At 41.5% G+C, this 21,210-nt stretch overlaps 1 protein-coding gene across 4 annotated transcripts in view; it reads left to right on the forward strand.

The window, feature by feature from the left end:
- Positions 1-21,210, forward strand: part of scaper (S-phase cyclin A-associated protein in the ER) — a 133,794-nt gene that overhangs the window by 21,767 nt on the left and 90,817 nt on the right. For all 4 annotated transcript variants that reach the window (XM_064929909.1, XM_064929910.1, XM_064929911.1 and 1 more), the window contains exons 2-4: positions 16,170-16,287; positions 17,355-17,431; positions 17,654-17,851. In XM_064929909.1, the coding sequence (XP_064785981.1) occupies positions 16,170-16,287; positions 17,355-17,431; positions 17,654-17,851 (393 nt within the window). The remainder of the gene's footprint in view (positions 1-16,169; positions 16,288-17,354; positions 17,432-17,653; positions 17,852-21,210) is intronic.

Raw genomic sequence — 21,210 nt, forward strand, 5'->3', positions numbered from 1 at the left:
CAGCAGACAATATCTTCCATATAAATCTTAACCTTGTGACCCATTCTATACATCTGTTGTTCGTCATGTAGGTTTTAGCTATAAAAGACCTGGGTACTTTTGTCTCGGGGCTCTCAACGAATCATCTGAGGGTGATTCGTCAACCAGCCATCATTATCGTAGAGCACTCAATCGATTCACTTTATATGTGTGTGTTGTATTGACCTGCTCCCTTATTAATAAGTTATTACAGATTTAGTTTAAGTATTACTCTGACTTGTGTGATAAACTTATCTCCTCATTTGATAGTAAAGAAATTAACCACGACAACTTACAATGGCTAGCTCCAAGTCGTTATATATTACATTTTTTTCTTGTGCATTTTGCTATTTGCCTCATGACTCCTGCATGCTTTGTTGACTACAAACTTTCTTTATCCAACCGTGGGACAGACTGTTTGTTCCCACACTCGGGACTCTGACTCTCTATTGGTTACACAGACTTTAGGTCTCCCATCCTTTTCTAACCACCTCTCGCCGGCTTTGTATTCATGTTACCTGATGAAATTGCTGTACAATATGATCGTGTTGCCATCTAATGCACTTCCAAATGTCATAAATCAACACAGCGGAGCTCTTCCTGTCCTCTGCCGTGCCTTGATTATATTACTGCTGATGATATCTGGAAATGTGCATGTACACCCTGGACCATCTACTGTTGCTAATTCTACTGCCCCAATTCTGATTTGTGCTCTGATATCGGTTTCACTGATTTCTTGCTCTCGCAAAGCCTGGGTTTTCTGCACATTAACCAGTGTCCGAAATTAACTTTTTGGCTCACCTGCCAAGGGGACTGGTAGATTAATAAATCCACCAGCCAAGCATATTTTTTACCAGACAAAATAATAAATAGCCTTTTTGTGTAACATAAACATTATTTTCAGTACGTTTCATTGAGATAATAAGGTATTCCGTTGAATACAAACTTAATGAAGAGGCCAGGGCAAAATTTGAAACAAAAATTATTTTAATATATTGATCAACGGTTAATAAAATCAAGTTTATTTGTAGAGCACATTTAGAAACAACTGTAGTTGACCAAAAGTGCTGTACAGAGTGCACAAATGCCAAACAGTGGGCACACAATGAAATGAACAAAACCGATCAGATACAATGAGTAAGAGCACATAGAAGTCAAAACAGGGCAACAGCAATGGTAAGATAGTTATGAGAAGTTCAGTGGACATAGAACTGGTGCTCTTTTGATACAAAGGGGAAACAGGGGAAGCAGATCTACAAATCCTTTGATTTGAGTAGAAATACCCTGATAAAATACAGGTAAAATAGAGACTTATCACATGCAGGTTAATTTTGACTGTGGCTAGATTTCATTTCCCAGCTTGAATACAATGGAATAATTCTCAAAATTCTACTGAAGTACAATATTTGCTATTAAATGTACTCAAGGATCAAACATAAGTACATTTAAAGGTTTTGTAAACCTATCAGATGCTTAATAATAATTTGAATCAACTTAAACCTCATCAGTCTCCTCACTCTCTACCGCAACCACCCTCTTTGCACGGTCCATGAAGTCTGGTCTCCTGATAGAGTCCTGGTGCCACAGCATTACAGCTTTTTATCAGATCATACTCCCTGATCTCTGGAGAGGACAGCTGGACCATGAGGAGGTCTGACAGTGTGTCAGACTTTAGGTTAGACCGCCAATCAGTTTTCACCTGTATTAAATGGTATTAAAACCTCTTTCACATTCAGCTGTGGAGGCAGGGAAGAACAGGACCAGGTCAACCAATCTCATCAAGTCAGGGTAGGAATGCTGATGGCTCCTGTTGACACGAAACCAGGACATCTTCTGCAGGGACTGAGGCTCTTGGTACATCAGCACCTTCAGGACAGTCCACTGGTCAGTGATCCTTTCAACATGGATGCCAGAGGTCTCCAGGACAGGCTTGAAATGGTCCACCAGGGTTTCCAGTTCAGTGTCACCAAAATCTAGAATAATTGTATAAATTACAACAAGCATCATGCAGTTTTAATTCTCAAACTATAAAAACTTTGCTCAGGTGTGTTAGTGTGTCATGCAGGACGCCACAGAAGCGGATATCAACAGCCTCCCTCTTAGTACTGCAGTATTTCCTGGCCTTGGCATGCTTTACACCTCAGACATTTTAGGCATCAGCAGATTGAATCTGAAATGCATAAAGAACAAAGATTGCAACTGTGTTTATCATTTACTGAAACATGATGACTTTTGAAGTACTTGGCATAGCAATCTAGACAAGCCCCTGTTAACATGTGCTTGTCAAGCCCCTGTTAACATCACAGGAAGTGGTCCAGTGCAAGCAATAGGTGTCCTGCCAATTCTGGTGGGCACCAGTGGTGTGTGCCCAAGAGCCTGGAAGCTGTTTACTAGGTTTGCCCTGTTCAGTGGACTGGTCTGGTAGGTGTAGAGTCTACTGAGGTCTTCTAGTTTCTGAAACTTCACGTTGGACCGGATGGCATCAGAAAAGGTCAATTCAAGGCGGTGTGCCATACTGTGGATGCCGATTTGATTAATACCCTGTCCCCCTTCAGCCGGCTGACCACACCATTCTTGGCTCCGGTCATCACAGCAACTCCATCTGTTCCCAGAGCTACCAACTTGCTCACGCACTCATCACACACTCCCTCCATGATGGCACTGATGGCGTTGCTTATGTGTGCCGCGTCTGCCTTCTCCACCGATTTGATGCCAAAAAACTTTGACTCGATCTTGCCCTTGAGAAATGTTGTGTTTTTCAGATTATCTCTGTTGTTTTCTCTCCACCTCTGCAATATGGTGCATAAACCCTTTGGCCTGCTTCTCTTTTCTATATGTTGAGCCCACAGCGATAACCTTTTTTATTTTAATTTTAATCCAAAATGCAAAAATCAAACATCAAATTAATTAAATATACAATCAGGTTATCCAATATAGCTGGCACATGATTGTGCTAAATTTGCCTTCTACCTTTTGTTTACTTAAGGATCTATACTATAAGGCTGGTTAGTAAATTGTGTCACAATGCCTTAAAATCTAAACACCATCTGGAGACAAACATTAAAATAGAATGTTACAGAGCCATAGGAACGCATGGAGAGCCATGTCAGCATCAGTAGGCCTATCATTTTATTGTATTTATACACTATTTTGAGGAGAACTCAAGCTTATCAAGAGCTGAGAAATAACTGACTACTGGACCACATCTGTTAAATAGACTTGAAAAAACTAGCTACAAAAGTAATAGTCTAGCTACAAGAGTAACAACATTTTCACTTACTCGCACATCCACTCGAAGTCAGAAAGTGGTCTCGCCTTCTTGCCAATGGCATGTACAGTCCTTAACAGTGTCTTTGTGCTGGATTCCTATTTGACTCAACCATGCCTCGCCTGTCCATCATTTCCTCATCTCCCACCCCTTCTAATGCGACTATCACCGATGCTTCTCCCTCTTTTTATCCTTCCCCGCTACAGTTTCTCCCTGCAGGCAGTCACTGTGTCCGAGGTGCTAAAGGAGCTCCTTAAACTTGACCCCCCAAAAAACATCTGGGTCAGATGGTTTAGACCCTTTCTTATTTAAGGTTGCTGCCCCTATCATCACCAAGCCTATCGCCAACATGTTATAACCTCTCTCTCCTTTCTGGGGAGGTTTCCACTGCTTGGAAGGCAGCCACGGTTCATACTTTATTTAAAGGGGGAGATCAAGCTGATCCTAACTGTTATAGGCCTGTTTCAGTTTTGCCTTGTTTATCAAAAGTGTTGAAAAAACTTGTCAATAATCAACTGACTGGCTTTCTTGATGTCTATAGTATTTCTCTCAGGTATGCAATATGGTTTATGCTCAGGTTATGGATATGTCACTGCAACCTTAAAGGTCCTCAATGATGTCACCATTGCCCTTGATTCTAAACAATATTGTACTGCTATTTTTATTGACTTGGCCAAAGCTTTTGATACAGTAGACAATGCTAAGTGCCCCAATGCATAGTGTACATTTTGGTGGAGGGATAATGGTATGGGGCTGTTTTTTCATGATTCGGGCTAGGCCCCTTAGTTCCAGTGAAGGGAAATCACTACACTACAGCATACAATGATATTGTAGACCATTCTGTGCTTCCAACTTTGTGGCAACAGTTTGGGGAAGGCCCTTTTCCTTTTCAGCATGACAATGCCCCCAAGTGAAATCCATACAGAAATGGTTTGTCAAGATCGGTGTGGAACAACTTGACTGGCCTAGACAGATCCCTGACCTCCACCCCATCGAACACCTTTGGGATGAATTGGAATGCCGACTGCGACCCAGGCCTAATCGCCCAACATCCTTTCCCGACCTCACTAATGCTCTTGTGGCTGAATGGATGCAAGTCCCCCAGCAAAGTTCCAACATCTAGTGGAAAATCTTCCCAGAAGGGTAGAGGCTCTTATCGCAGAAAAGGGCGGATCCAATCCCTATTAATGCCCATCATTTTGGAATGAGATGTTCGAGCAGTTGTCTACATACTTTTGGAGGAGTAGTATTTGAAATATATGAATATGAGCTGGATTGCAGGTCTTTTCAATTCGTTTATATTAGTTTGTGCTCGTTAGCATATTTAGCTAGCAGGCTCCATTCGCTATTACTTGTGCTAAAAAGACGATATGGGCCTCCCGGGTGGCACAGTGATTAAGGGCGCTGTACTGCAGCGCCAGCTGTGCCATCAGAGACCCTGGGTTCGCGCCCCAGGCTTTGTCGTAACCGGCCGCGACCGGGAGGTCCATTGGGCGACGCACAATTGGCCAAGCGTCGTCCGGGTTAGGGAGGGCTTGGTCGGTAGGGATGTCCTTGTCTCATCGCACACCAGCGACTCCTGTGGCGGGCCGGGCGCAGTGCGCGCTAACCAAGGTTGCCAGGTGTACAGTGTTTCCTCCGACACATTGGTGCGGCTGGCTTCCGGGTTGGATGCGCGCTGTGTTAAGAAGCAGTGCGGCTTGGTTGGGTTGTGTATCGGAGGACGCATGACTTTCAACCTTTGTCTCTTGTAGCGATGAGACAAGATAGTGGCTACTACAACAATTGGACACTACGAAATTAGGGAGAAAAGGGGGTAAAATCCCGCCCCCCCCCCCCCCACCAAAAAAAAAGTAAAAAAAACGGTATGGAAATCTGGGTACCGCCCAACCCTGTGAGTACTTATTCCTAATTTTTAAGTGCCAAAAAATGTGGAATACGTAAAGGCTGTGATTTTCCCTGATTGTTAAGAGTCTAAAAATGTGGAATATGCCAGGCTTCGATTTTTGGTAAAACAGATGGAAAAGGGGTCTTAATTAGGGATCAAATCCCTTTAGCGGGATCGATAATTCAAATTAAATTACTATAAATATTTAACTTTCACAAAATCACAAGGGTAATACATAAAAATAAAGCTTAACTTCTTGTTAATCCAGCCACCATGTCAGATTTCAAAAAGGCTTTACGGCGAAAGCAAACCATGCGATTATCTGAGGACAGCACCCCGCATACAAATGCATGACAAATATTTTTCAACCAGGGAGGTGCGACACGAAAGTCAGAAATAACGATATAATTCATGCCTTACCTTTTGAAGATCTTCTTCTGTTGGCACTCCAAAATGTCTCAGAAACATCACAAATGGTCCTTTTTGTTCAATAAATTCCGTCGTTATATTCCCAAAATGTCCATTTATTTGGCGCGTTTGATTCAGAAAATGCACCGGTTCCAACTCGCCCAACATGACTACAAAGTATCTATCTTTCGCCTGCCAAATCAGTTTTGCTGTACTGACAGACATTATTCAAACAGTTTTAGAAACTTCAGAGTGTTTTCTATCTACTAATAATATGCATATCCTAGCTTCTGGGCCTGAGTAGCAGGCAGTTTACTTTGGGCACACTTTTCATCCAGACGTCAAAATACCACCCCCTATCCCAAAGAAGTTTTAAGACATTCTGGTAAAGGTATGTCTAAGGTATTAGAAAAACATATCACGATAATGTTGAAGTAAAGACCCCCTGCCAATTAATAAACACTTTTATATTTGGTTTTGGATAAATTATTTGCCTTCTGTAAACATTGCCTTGTGCCTTGTGGGGTTTTGGTAACACAATTACATCTTTAAGATATTGAGGCAGGATAAGAAAAGTTCACTGAAGTAACAAGTAAAGGTATACCTACCAATTAGTGTTTTTACTGATATAGTTTGTTTATGAATAATTAAGGTATTAAAACTCTCAATTCTTTTATGAAAATTGGTAATAGAATACAAAAAATTCTTACAGAATTATTGCAATTGAATTGGCTAAAATGGGAAATAATAGTTGGGTCAACTGCTACTGTCCTTCCTTCCATTGGCATACACAATGTCCCCCTCTTTCTGGTGTATAGTGGTTAAATCCAGACTGTTTTCAGTCTGGACAAACCCCTCACTCTCTGCCGCGCTCTCTCTCCAGTTAATGTCACTTCTCCTGGGTCTTATTGAAACCTACCATGACACCTACACCCTACCCTCTTTCCATTTACTGTAACACGCATCCTCACCCACTGAGCACCGACCAACACCAGACGTCAATGGATGTTGAAAAGTAGTTGAAATTTGGTCTGAACCAATCATAGACGTCTATGTTTCACACGTTTGGACAGCACAGAGCATTATGTACTGTACTAAACATTTCTACTTTACTGTGCTGTACTCTACTGTGATGTACAAACTTGTGAAACATAGACGTGATTGTTTCAGATTTCGTAATAGATTACAATAATAGCCCGTGTGTAGAATAATACGCAACGAAGGATATTGCATATTTCTACATTTGTGTAGCTTTTCAAGATACATCATCATGAAGAGTGATAACAATAAAAAAAATATTAAAAAAAAATTTTTTTGCTCACTTTAAGTAGGTCAGTTGTGTATATTCCCGAAGGACAGGAAATAGTAACAGACCGGGACACTGCTTGCTGTTTATGCATGTTTAAAACCTAATGAGCCATATCAGCGTGTATTCTGTCAGCATACTAGGATACTGTTGTGTGGGAGGTTCACACCGAAGAGATGGCATGGGCTTAATTAACAGACACTTCATATAGTAGATATAAATGGTCATGGTAGTGTTTTAATTAGATCTTCTGAACAGTGTTGTGGAAATAATGGTCTTGTTGTAGTCTTTGTGAATTGTAGTGCCTGTCAGTGACAGTTGAGACTCGAGAGAACCATTTGTCCCATGACACGACTTGGGATAGAACTCAGAGAACCTTGAGTCTGGTTCAAGCCACAATTTTAATAACCATGTCCAAATTAATGTAGCAATTTGTATAGTCTAATTGTGTTACCAGTAGATTTGACTTTGTTATCCACCAGGAGATTATTTAGCGTTTTAACATAAAATATGTCGTTGTAAGTCAACTCTGTTCTTTTATTTGGAAAATATAAAATGCATGGAATGAAGTGAACAACAATCCAGTATGATATTACCATGACAATAACCATACTTCTATCCACAGTTTTTATGTGAGAAAATTCACACCGTATAAAGAAAAATCATGACCGCTGTAATTAAAACAAGACGTTTCGGTACAATTTTATAAATGCCAACGGATAATTTGTTTGTCCGACATGGTGGGATCTTTGTGTTGGTAAAATGAATTATGCAACAATTGGAAAAGGCGGTGGAAACACTTATGGGCAAATATTGATAAAATAACCATCATATCAAAGTAAACTTGAAGTCACGCGATGACATGGTATGTGTGTGGTCCATATCCCATTACGACTTGGGAAACCATGCAATTTATTAGGCTACAGATGAGTATGAAGTAAGTTATGATGAATTTCACGGGGTGGTGAAAGTGCACGGTGATCTTGATGCTCCTTTACAATAAATATTGAGAGTCTGATTCTGGTGACATGATAATCGATGCTTGACTGCCGATTTGACAAATACTCTCACTCTTATCCATAACAATCTCATGTAGACTAACCTAGCAGCACAGCCTACCAACACTATCTGCCAGCTGTTGGCTAGAGTACACGTGCTAAGACCAGAGTAGCACATCTGCTATTTAATGCAACAGTTGTGACAAAACTATCGGTTAATTTAAATTGATTTATTAGCATCCCCATTAGCCGACGCCAACGGCGACAGCTAGTCTTACTGGGGTCTGACACATAACAAAAAAGACATTACAGACTAGACTTTACATTTAAAAACATTAACAGGTAGCCTGCGTGTTACACATACATGTCAGTACATAAAAACAACAAGTAGATCACATGTGGGAGGCGTTGTGCCATGAGGTGTTGCTGTATTTGTTTTTTTTTTAAACCAGGTTTGCTTTTCACTTGCGCTATATAAGATGAAAGGCAGTTCCATGCACTATGAATGGCTCTGGAGCAAATTGTATTGTGCACTATTTTTCTCTTAATTAATATGGATAGGGGGCACTATTTGAAAAGCGTGCCCAAAGTAAACTGCCTGCTACTCAGGCCCAGAAGCTAGGATATGCATATTATTAGTAGATTTGGATAGAAAACACTCTGAAGGTTCTAAAACTGTTTGAATAATGTTTGTGAGTATAACAAAACTGATTTGGCAGGCGAAACCCTGAGCACAATCCATCCAGGGAAACATTTATTTGAGCTCAATCTGTTTTCCATTAGGTTTCTTTGGCAATCCCTTTTTAATAGAAATATGCTTGCAGTTTAATATGGCTTCCACTAGATGTCAACAGTCTTTAGAAAATGGTTGTTTTTCCTTTGAGAAATTAAGAAGTAGCCCTTTCCTTGCTGGGTGTCAAGCCAAATGTACTTTTATGTATGGTGCGCGTGACCTGGAACTCGCTCCACTTTCATTTTATCCGCTATTGAACACAGTATATTCCGTCTTAACTTTGATCGATTATTTACGTTTTAAAATACCTAAAGTTGGATTAGGAAAGTTGTTTGAAATGTTTGGACCAAGTTAACAGGTAACTTATTAGATACTTTGTAGTCATGTTGGGCGAGTTGGAACCGGTGCATTTTCTGAATCAAACGCGCCAAATAAATGGACATTTTGGGGATATAACGACGGAATTTATTGAACAAAAATGACCATTTGTGATGTTTCTGGGACATTTTGGAGTGCCAACATTAGAAGATCTTCAAAGGTAAGGCATATATTATATCGCTATTTCTGACTTTTGTCGTCCACCTGCCTGGTTGAAATCTGATTTTCATGTGTTTGTATGTTGGGTGCTGTCCTCAGATAATTGCATGGTTTGCTTTCATCATAAAGCCTTTTTGAAATCTGACACAGCGGCTAATGTTTTACACTTGTGATTTCATGAAAGTTAATTATTTATAGTAATTTAATTTGAATTTGGTGCTCTGCAATTTCACCGGATGTTGTCTAATCGATCCCGCTAAAGGGATTTGATCCCTAAGAAGTTTTAACCTCTGCAACTAAACTTCACCCAATAACTTTTATGCAGTTTTGATCATTATTCTTCTGATGAAATTGCGATGGAAACACATTGAACATTAGATTTGTATTCGGTACATGAAAATTTAAGGGGGTACATTTTTGATGAATGAATAGCTCTCAGGGAAGAAGAAAGGCAGAGGTCTATGTTTTATGATTAACTACTAATGGTGGGATTGTGGTAAAGTACAGGAACTCGTGTTCACACGATCTAGAATACCTCACAATCAAATGATGGCCAAATTGCCTCCCTAGAGAATTTTCTTCGGTTTTCGTCACAGCCGTGTATATGCCCCCTCAAGCCGATACCATGACAGCTCTCAAGGAAATGACACCTTGTACAAAATGGAAACTGCATATCATGAGGCGACATTTATAATAGCTGGAGACTTTAAAGCAAATCTGAGGATAATTCTACCAAAGTTCTATCAGCACATCGCCTGCAGTACTTGCGCTTCAAAAACTCTTGAATAATGTTACTCTCCCTTCCGGGATGGCTACAAGGCCCTCCCCCCAACCTCCCTTTGGCAAATCAGATCACGACTCCATTTTGCTCCTTCTTTCCTAAAGGCAGAAACTCAAACAGGAATTACCCATACTAAAGACTATTCAACGCTGGTGTGACCAATCGGAATCCACATTTCAAGATTGTTTTGAACACGTGGACTGGGACATGTTCCGGGTTGCCTGTGATAATAACATTGACGTATATACTGACACGGTGACTGAATTCATCAGGAAGTGTATAGATGTTGTTCCCACTGTGACGATTAAAACAAACCAAACTGTGGATAGGCCTATTTATATGCTTTATAATGCTATGTCTGGATTTGATTAGAGCTTTGCTCGAAAATTCAAGCCTGACGCGACCTGAGCCTGATGAGCCCTACATTAGATTTTTAATGAGCCCATGCCCAAAAAAGCCCAAACAATTGTGCTGTTATCCAATACATACAGTGCATCCAGAAGGTATTCAGACCACTTTTTTTATTCTCATTAATCTACACACACTTCCCCATAATGACAAAGCAAAAACATGTTTTTAGACATTTTTGGAAAAATGTATTCCAAATAATTTATGTAAAGAACCAAGCAATGAGGTCCAAGGAATTGTCCGTAGAACCCCGAGACAGCATTGTGCTGGCATATATCTAGGGAAGGGTACCAAAAAATGTCTGCAGCATTGAAGGTTCCCAAGAACAGGCACATGACAGTCCTCTTGGAGTTTGCCAAAAGGCACCTAAAGACTCTGACCATGAGAAACAAGATTCCCTGGTCTGACTGAACTTTTTGATCTGAATGCCAAGCGTCACATATGGAGGAAACCTGGCACCATCCCTACGGTGAAGCATGTTGGTGGCCGCATCATGCTGTGGGGGTGTTTTTCAGCGGCAGAGACTGGGTGACTAGTCTGGATCGAGGGAAAGATGAACAGCGCAAAGTACAGAGATCCTTGATGAAAACCTGCTCCAGAGCACTCAGGACCTCAGACTGGGGTGAAGGTTCACCTTCCAACAGGACAACGACCCAAAGCACACAGCCAAGAGACTGAATGTCCTTGAGTGGCCCAGCCAGAGCCCGAACACAATCTGGAGAGACCTGAAAAATAGCTGTGCAACGCAACGACGCTCCCCATCCAACCTGATGGAGCTTGACAGGATCTGGAGAGAAGAATGGCAGAAACTCCCCAAATACAGGTGTACCAAGCTTGTAGCGTCATACCCAAGAAGACTCGAGGCTATAATGTCTGCCAAAGGTGCTTCAACAAAGTACTGAGTAAAAAGGGTCTGAATACTTATGTAAATGTAATATTTCAGTTATTAATACATTTGCAAAGATTTCTAAACCTGTTTTTGCTTTGTCATGATGGAGCATTTTGTGTAGATTGAGGGGGGGGAAACGATTTGATCGGTTTTAGAATAAGGCTGTGACGTAACAATGTGGGAGAAGTCAAGGGTTCTGAATACTTTCCGAATGCACTGTATACATCGAGAAAAGGATTATCTATTTGGATGCTAATTGAATTGGAGTGAAAAAGACTGCGAGAGAGTACTCTTGAGTGCACTGATTTTAAAGCAACGATATTTGAGTAATGGGCTGTTTTTAAAACTCTGCAGCTGCAATTAAAAAAATAATAATAATCTTGGTCTGACCTTAGTCGCTATCACGAGCCGGCTACCACCCTTTTCCTCATCCCTGCACTGTAGAGGCTACTGCATAGACATGGAACACTGGTCACTTTAATAATGTTTACATACTGTTTAACCCATTTCATATGTACATACTGTATTCTAGTTAAGTCCATCCTATTCAACAATTGCTTTACATGTACTGTTTTATCCTATGTATTCTTCAGATATACTATGTATACTGGCCATAATGTCTGTGACGGAAGAGTCAATCACTGACCACGGGCAGTGTTTGGTATACTAACACACACACACACACTCATCGCCCCCTCCCTGCGACGCTAACTTCGCTATCTTAGTACATACATTACAAACTGTATTCTTACCTCCCGTTAGTCATAGTTTGTTATGGTATAAACAATATACAGACAAGCATTCATGTTTAAGTTAAGCAACATTTATTGTACTTATCAATGTTATGGATGAGAGCGCTGTTTGTTTGGTTCTGTTCCTCTTCTCCGTCTCTGTAGCTTCCGGGTATGCTGGGATAAGGACCAGAGCTATGGCAACCGAGCTGGCTTTGTAGTGACTGTCCATATTGGCTCGTTCATGTGAATGGGCATATTGGAGGACACCATGTCAGTAGTGATGGGATTTTGTAAATGTGTTATATTGTATCATGAGAAATGGATTACAAAGGTGCAATGTATATCATTCATGTTTAGCTGAGTGGAAAATGTAGGCTTTGATGATGGTAATGACTTCATTAATTAGTGTTTGGTATGTCCTGATGGGAGGGGCTTCCCCTAAAAAAGGAGCGCCTCTCTCAGTTCAAAGGGGTGACCATTTTGGATTGAGCTGTAGATGGGGCAGCATTGTTTTTAGCTGTCCCATCATGTACAGTGGGGCAAAAAAGTATTTAGTCAGCCACCAATTGTGCAAGTTCTCCCACTTAAAAAGATGAGAGAGGCCTGTAATTTTCATCATCGGTACACTTCAACTATGACAGACAAAATGAGAAGAAAAAATCCAGAAAATCACATTGTAGGATTTTTTATGAATTTATGGTGGAAAATAAACTTTTGTTATTGACCAAATACTTATCTCAATACTTTGTTATATACCCTTTGTTGGCAATGACAAACGTTTTCTGTAAGTCTTCACAAGGTTTTCACACACTGTTGCTGGTATTTTGGCCTCCATGTAGATCTCCTCTAGAGCAGTGATGTTTTGGGGCTCTTTCTGGGCAACACGGACTTTCAACTCCCTCCAAAGCTTTTCTATGAGGTTGAGATCTGGAGACTGGCTAGGCCACTCCAGGACCTTGACATGCTTCTTACAAAGCCACTCCTTCGTTGCCCGGGCGGTGTGTTTGGGATCATTGTCATGCTGAAAGACCCAGCCACGTTTCATCTTCAATGCCCTTGCTGATGGAGGGTTTTCACACAAAGTCTCACGATACATGGCCCCATTCATTCTTTCCTTTACAAGGATCAGTCGTCCTGGTCCCTTTGCAGAAAAACAGCCCCAAAGCATGATGTTTCCACCCCCATGCTTCACAGTAGGTATGGTGTTCTTTGGATGCAACTCAGCATTCTTTGTCCTCCAAACACGACGAGTTGAGTTTTTACCAAAAGTTATATTTTGGTTTCATCTGACCATTTGACATTCTCCCAATCTTCTTCTGGATCATCCAAATGCTCTCTAGGAAATTTCAGACGTGCCTGGACATGTACTGGCTTAAGCAGGGGGACACGTCTGGCACTGCAGGATTTGAGTCCCTGGCGGCGTAGTGTGTTACTGATGGTAGGCTTTGTTACGTTGGTCCCAGCTCTTTGCAAGTCATTCACTAGGTCCCCCCCCCGTGTGGTTCTGGGATTTTTGCTCACCGTTCTTGTGATAATTTTGACCCCACGGGGTGAGATCTTGCGTGGAGCCCCAGATCGAGGGAGATTATCAGTGGTCTTGTATGTCTTCCATTTCCTAATAACTGCTCCCACAGTTGATTTCTTCAAACCAAGTTGCTTACCTATTGCAGATTCAGTCTTCCCAGCCTGGTGCAGGTCTACAATTTTGTTTCTGGTGTCCTTTGAAAGCTCTTTGGTCTTGGCCATAGTGGAGTTTGGAGTGTGACTGTTTGAGGTTGTGGACAGGTGTCTTTTATACTGATAACAAGTTCAAGCAGGTGTCATTAATACAGGTAACGAGTGGAGGACAGAGGAGCCTCTTAAAGAAGAAGTTACAGGTCTGTGAGAGCCAGAAATTTTGCTTGTTTGTAGGTGACCAAATACTTATTTTCCACCATAATTTGCAAATAAATTCATTAAAAATCCTACAATGTGATTTTTCTGGATTTTTTCTCCTCATTTGTCTGTCATAGTTGAAGTGTACCTATGATGAAAATTACAGGCCTCTCACATCTTTTTAAGTGGGAGAACTTGCACAATTGGTGGCTGACTGTAAATACTTTTTGCCCCACTGTATACTTTTGATGGCAGTACTGTTGTTTCTCTTCCAGATTCACAATGTAAATAAACACCCTTGCACAGAAGTACTTTTGCGGCTCTGCCATCTTTTTATTTGATAGAGGTTAGGTTTTTCAGTGTAGTCTTCTGGCCTACTCTACGCGACAGTCTATACATCCCATTATATGGAAGGAGAGTTTATATACATTTTATACATCCCCAACCTGGTAGGAGAGTTTACAGTCTAACCAGACACCTAGAATATGTGGACAACTACAAATACCTAAGTCAGAACCATCCAGAGTAGTGATGCGGGCAGGTGCGGGCAGCGATTGGTTGAAGAGCACGCATTTAGTTTTACTTGCATTTAAGAGCAGTTGGAGGCCACAGATGGAGAGTTGTATGGCATTGAAGCTCGTCTGGAGGTTAGTTAACACAGTATCCAAAGAAGGGCCAGAGGTATACAGAATGGTGTCGTCTGCATAGAGGTGGATCAGAGAATGACCAGCAGCAAGATTGACATCATTGATGTATACAGAGAAGAGAGTCGGCCCGAGAATTTAACCCTGTGGCACCCCCATAGAGACTGCCAGAGGCCCGGACAACAGGCCTTCCAATTTATGATTGTCTTAACTCACCATCACTGTGGAGCTTCTCAAAGTAATTTTTCTTTCGTCTCGAACAGGAAGTAAACAAAGTGTTTTTACATCCATTAAGAATGACAATAGTTCCTCAATCTAGCCTATTTAAAAAAATCTTTACAACTCTCTCCCTTTCGATTACCACTCAGCATGAAAGGTGAAATTTCATGCTCTGATCCGGTGGAAACGAAATAAAATAGGCCTACCTGATTTACTTCTTATCCCTACAGCTGAGTCTGTCTGTCCAGAGCTCACTGACCTGGGAAACTCTGAGGAGCCAGAATATGTTATACAATGTTGCAAGTTTACTAGCACTAGCTTCAGGCTGGACCAAGTTAATCCAATACTTGATACAATGTTTCAAGTTCCTTGCAGACAGGGCATGCACAGCCAATGTGATTTATAGGATATTTATATTCCTCGTGATATTTTCTACCTGTTGGCTGCAACGTTTTTTGTTGTTGGCTTTATGTAAACGATTTTTACATATTGGCAATAAAGTTACTTTTAGATTTGTATAATTTTCACTGTTGGAGCTGGGAATGTAAGCATTTCGCTACACCCGCAATAACATCTGCTAAACGTGCATGCGACCAGTAAAATTTGATTTGACGCAGAGATTTTTATCCGCAAGAAGTCAGTTTGGTGGAAACACTCCACTGGTGGGAAAATGTAAATATTTTCTTTATGCAGGTTTTAGAATATTTGCATGAATCTGTCATCAATTGAATGGAAACCTAGCTAGTGTCAAAAAAACTATTTTGTGGTTATGGAGAACATAAACCTAGATGCCAGGCTTTCTCAATAGATGGAAACAGCCGTCTTTAATTGGCATTGCAAAGTAGGACTCACTGCTTATAAAGCAGATTTTCTTTTGGCATTCATGCATGGGATCCTTTAGACCATGTTGTGATATGTGTGTGCTTGTCTGTCTGTGCATATCTGTTTGTATGCGCACATATGCATGCATGTGTGTGTGAGTGCGAGAGAGGGGAAAAGATAGTCACTCCTAGCTTGCTCTCGCCCTAACTCAATGTCACATGATGTGCCAGGGCCCAGAGTTCAGAGATGTCTCTATTAAACACAGTACTCTGCATTTATGTATTATAAGGCATTTGATGCCCCATTCTGATTAAAACCTAGACTTATATCTACATGTCCTCCTGTTACCAAGCAGCATAACATAACATGCTGGTGTGAAGAACCACATTGTGCTTTTCAAAACTTTATATGCTATATCTGTCCAGTTTGGGACAGGTCTCCTCAGATGGCCATAAAACATTTGTGCACATTCTCTAGTGTAGCCTAGTCTATATGTAGGCCAACCCTGCTGCATAAACATTTCCATCTGCTGTACAGAGCACCAGCTTTTATCAACAGCTTGTCAGTGTTATAAACTTGCAAATGTGTAGTTAGTTTTTGGTATTTGGTACCATTTGACGTGATCCCCATTTTGTCTGCAGGCATCCTTTCAGCGCTCAAACAGCCATGACAAGGTGCGGAAGATTGTTGCAGAGGAGGGCCGTGCTGCTAGAAATCTCATTGCCTGGAGTGTTCCTCTAGAGAACAAAGAGGAGGAAGGTCAGTGATGTCAAAATGCACACAGGCATACTCACATGCTAAAATGGGGCTTTCAATACTATGTCAGATTAATGACTGTCTTAATGTACACAGTGGTTTTGCCAGATATTTTGTTATCTTGGTGGGTATACAATTGGTTGGATGGGGAAACTCCAATGTTCATCTCCAGTGGCAGAAGTTGATGTTTACTTTTATAGTGCATGAATCAGAGGGCATTGGAGTGAGGAAAAGTCACAAGTCCAGACACTGCTCTTAGTTGTAATACAACATCTACTATAACAAAATTACATCCTCAAATTCATCTCTCTGTTGTTCTTTTGATTGGCCCCACATCTATACTACCCCTCACTGAGACGACTACAGTAGATTAGAGATTGCCTGCCCTCTGATATTTCTATATCTGAGATGGTATGCAACTTTGCATTAGTGATTCCAACTATTAAGTTAAACTGGTGTCAAGATGTACACTGATAATGTGTGTCAGTTCATTAGTTTAAAAATATCAATATGACTCTGATTTAATGAGCTTCACATTCACTGACTAGGCAGAAAAGTGGGGTTTGTGTTTTCCGTCAATCAATTAAAAATCAGTTTGCCCGCTTTTAAACAACACGATTGATTATGATTAGGAACATGCATCATATAACCCAGTTAGTCCTTTGAATGACCAAAGGCAGAATATTTCCAAACCGGCTAGATAGGTTCTGCAATGGGTAACTACAATAAAGAAGAAAGATGTTTAATCTGTGATACCAATAACCTGCTCTTGCTCACAGCCTTTTCATTGTAACAGGTTTGTTTTTCCACAGTATTTGGGCATTTTGCCACAGTAAGCACCTTTTACCTACTCTGAGAATGTTAGGCAGAGAACAGCTTGAGAGAGAGCGTTTTTCTCTTGCAGGGGCTTTGTTACAGGCCTGTGTGTGTGTGTGAGGTTCTGCACTTTTATGTTTAGTTCCTCCCTCAGGCCATATTCTATCTTTGGCAAAACGAAGGGTGACCAGATCAATGTAAAAGCCATGTGTGTGTGTTTCAGAACTAAATGTTTTTATTTTTATGTTTCACAGGGAAGTCCAAAACTCATACCAACACCCATTTGAGGAACCAGCGGATCAACTCTGGTCTGCACAGGAATAAGAAACAGGTGTGCATAACACATCGTCAATTCTTAAACTAATGGGGATAGAAGCCAATATTAGCCCACATATTCTAATTTTGCCGCCCTTTTATAAAAAACGTAGTAAAAACTATGATGTGTGAAATGGTTTGCTCACTGCTATTTATTCACCTTTACCACTAGAGGGCATTGTAGACGTAGTTGCATCATATAATTTGTCTTATGTCTTCCCTCTTGCTGTCTCCACAGAATGCAGGCCTGGACAGCAAGAGTACAGCCGGCGCCTTGCTTGAAAAGGGAGCGGAGAAGAGCCCCTCCAAAGCCAGGCAGCCGCGCAAGGTGGACCTGCGAGCACGATACTGGGCCTTCCTCTTCGACAATCTGCGGCGGGCCGTGGACGAGATCTATGTCACCTGTGAATCTGACCAGAGTGTGGTGGAGTGCAAGGTAGGGACCCAACAGACTGTCACCCAACACCTCCTGTCATATGTTAACTCTAGCTACTTCAACAGGGTCCTTCTCAACAAGCTCACAGACGATAAATATAAGTAGTTGGAGGCACGGCAGAGCACCACACTTCATCAACACTAGAGGGAGATATTGAGTTGATAAGAGATTCTCCCTCTCTCACATTCTTGTTCTCTGGTTAGTGTCAGAGGGGCCTTTGAAGGCTTGCTGGTGAGAGAATTATCACAAGGCACTCTCCTGGGTCTGGCTGGAGGGGGTGGATGTTGATGACATGGTGTAAACAGTGTGGATTTGTGGCGTGTGGTTTTCTGGGGTTGTGCTAGTGAGCTTGGAATGGAGGCTGGGCTGGCCGACTGGAAGGGAAGCCATGCTGGAGTCTCTGTTTGGGGCAACAATGAATGTGAACTGAAAGGATAGGCTACTGATAGCACACAATAAGGATATCGGGATTTGTTATGAAATTGTTGCTGCTTACAACTGAGTTTCATTCCAAAACACTATACAGCCATTTTCAGGAATATTAGTAAATTAGCTTTTATTGATAAGAGTACAAAAATAAATAATGAAATAGATTGGTGTCTTTTCACTCTCTAATCATGACATGGGGTTGTTCAATGTATTTGTTTAAAATCTATCACTTGATGGCTTAATTTCAGAGACACACATACGTTGTTGTTGTTTTGCAAAATGCTATATATCCTCCTCACGCTGAGAAAGTAGTAGTACTGCTAGGTTTTACAGTCAAACGTAACAAATAACTACATTTATTACAAATAAATGTACAAATGATACATTTGACATCAATAAAGAAACAAAATATATATATTATTCAATACAATGTGAGATCTATATGTAAAATATTTCCATTTTATATTTGAGTCATTTAGCAGATGCTCTTATCCAGAGCAACTTACAGTAAGTGCATTCATATTAAGATAGCTCGGTGAGACCACCGCATATCTCAGTCATATATACAGGATACAAACATTCCATTCCAGCTAAACAATGGATATATAGCATTTTGCAAAATAACACATTTTCATACACATCTAAAATCTATGAATAAAATATCTTATTTTACACACACATGAAGGTAGCCCCATAAGCAATCATTTCTGATGAAAAAACACAAATGTGAATTATTGGTGGGTATAGATATTTGGGCGGCAGGGTAGCCTAGTGGTTAGTGTGTTGGAGTGTTGCAAGTTCAAACCCCCGAGCTGACAAGGTACAAATCTGTCGTTCTGCCCCTGAACAGGCACTTAACCCACTGTTCCTAGGCTGTCATTGAAAATAAGAATTTGTTCTTAACTGACTTGCCTAGTTAAATAAAGGTGATAAAATAAAATAGCGTTTTGGAAATAATCTCAACTGTTATCAGTGGTGTACACCAGGCATGGCATGGTATGTTCTTGAGTGTCACTCCAGCAGCACACTAATGCCCTTGTTTACTAGGCAGGGCCAGTAGTGTAATACTGCTTCAGGGCTGTCCTGCCATGTTGATCTGGCTCTGCTCTGCTGTATTGATGAGTCTGCCATGCTGCATTATGCTGAGCATGGTTGTGGTGACTGCGTGTGGTCAGTGCTGGAACACACTGCCCCTGCCTGTGGTCTCCATGCTGACAGTAGGGCTGTGTGAGATGTAGTCTGGCTGCTGTGTTGTGTTCTCACCCCAGTGAAGTCTAATGGGCTGGGCTCATATCCCCGTCAGTCCCACGACTCCCACCCAGCCAGCCTCAGCCTGGCCCTAATGGACTGACTGACTCTAATAAATGATTCAATTAGCTGGAGGGGAAGCAGAGTGCTCTGATACCACCTGGCCACAATCCCCTGGAGTGGTGTAAATCTGCACTTTGTGCTCTCGCACAAACACAAACAGGCCCACTGCGCTCTGCCACCCACAGGCACATAACGCTGGCCTGGTGATGTGACATCACTTTGTTCTCAGGCCTATAGACTAGTTTAGACATTTAGAACTGTGGGGAAAGTTTGATTCTGTGCTTCTGTTGTTTGAATGAGACTAACAGACCAACAGATACAGTTCCGCCCTTCCTTCATCAACACTGGCTTCTCCTGTGTGGGACCCTCCAGCCCCAGCCAGGAGAGCCGGACCATGCAGTGATCTGATTTATGCTTGTATATTAATAACGCCCACATCTCTTTAACCCACAGCCCCCAGGTCTAATTAGTTATTTCTTATAAACCATTTGTTCCATCTGGGCCCTGATTTATGCCACATCATACTACGCTACCATGCAGGGGAGGAGAGCTACAGTAGAAGGGATCTACTGCATCATACATTTTGACTTTGAGGAAGCTTCAAGGCAAAAATAAACCTGATTTGGCACACAATATATTGTCAGAAACTAAAAGTGAAATTGGATGAACTTTCACTCTAATGTTTTCAGCATTTCATTGCTACTGAAATGACCATGTTTTTACTGTTCATCAGGCTTCATATGACCTCTAGCAGGTTTAAATCTTTATGCAGTTCTCAGGAAATCTTAAGTACTTCTACTTAGGTGAGTTTGTCGGCAAGTGTGTTGGTTTGTGTCGTGAATATGGTTTTCAGTGCCTTCACGCAGTGTCACACCAAGCAGTGCCTCCCTCTGTCCTCAGCTGTTGCAGCCTTCATTATCAAATGAAACCAGCAGCGGAGGGCCTGGCTGGGGCTGTTAACTAGCTCTAATCAGCAGGCCTGCTGCTGGACACATCTTTCACTGAGCTGACTTCTCTATTAACTAAAAGCACTGTGAAGCTTTACTCTCAATTACCACTCCCTCCCATACTCCCCATCAATCACCAGAGCTCTGCCTGGGCTGACTGCTGAGGAGGGGACAGATGGGCTATAGTCTTCACAAGCCAGTATGTCCCCTCTCTGTCGGTTTCACTAGAGTGCTGAGCGGAGGAGAGGACTGGCTCGAGCCTCCACAACTCACTATGTCCTCTCTGTGATAAACAAACATGAACCTCATCTCTTACAAGTAGGCTAGTGCACATACATTGTGATTTATAGTTTTTTTGACCATGTCAGAAGACCTATAATAATTAAAGAAATATGACTCCTTATGGAGCCTACCAGTTTGACTGAGTTTTAAAATGTGGTATTTTGATAGCCACCTTCACAGAGGATGGGAAATGAACAGTGGGAAGAGTGAGATTAGGTATCAGATGGACAATAGGTGGCGTCACCGGACTCTCCCTGTGCAAGAAATGATTACAAGCCAATTAAATTTGTCCTGGCCCCTCTGGTAATGTCATTGGTAATTTCAGCCCCACCTCTTGTGGTGGATCAGTGGTGCAGGGAGAAGTATTTTTACTGAGATGTTTTTGTCTTC

The sequence above is a fragment of the Oncorhynchus masou genome, chromosome 22 (assembly GCF_036934945.1).
Source record: "Oncorhynchus masou masou isolate Uvic2021 chromosome 22, UVic_Omas_1.1, whole genome shotgun sequence".
Taxonomy (NCBI): domain Eukaryota; kingdom Metazoa; phylum Chordata; class Actinopteri; order Salmoniformes; family Salmonidae; genus Oncorhynchus; species Oncorhynchus masou.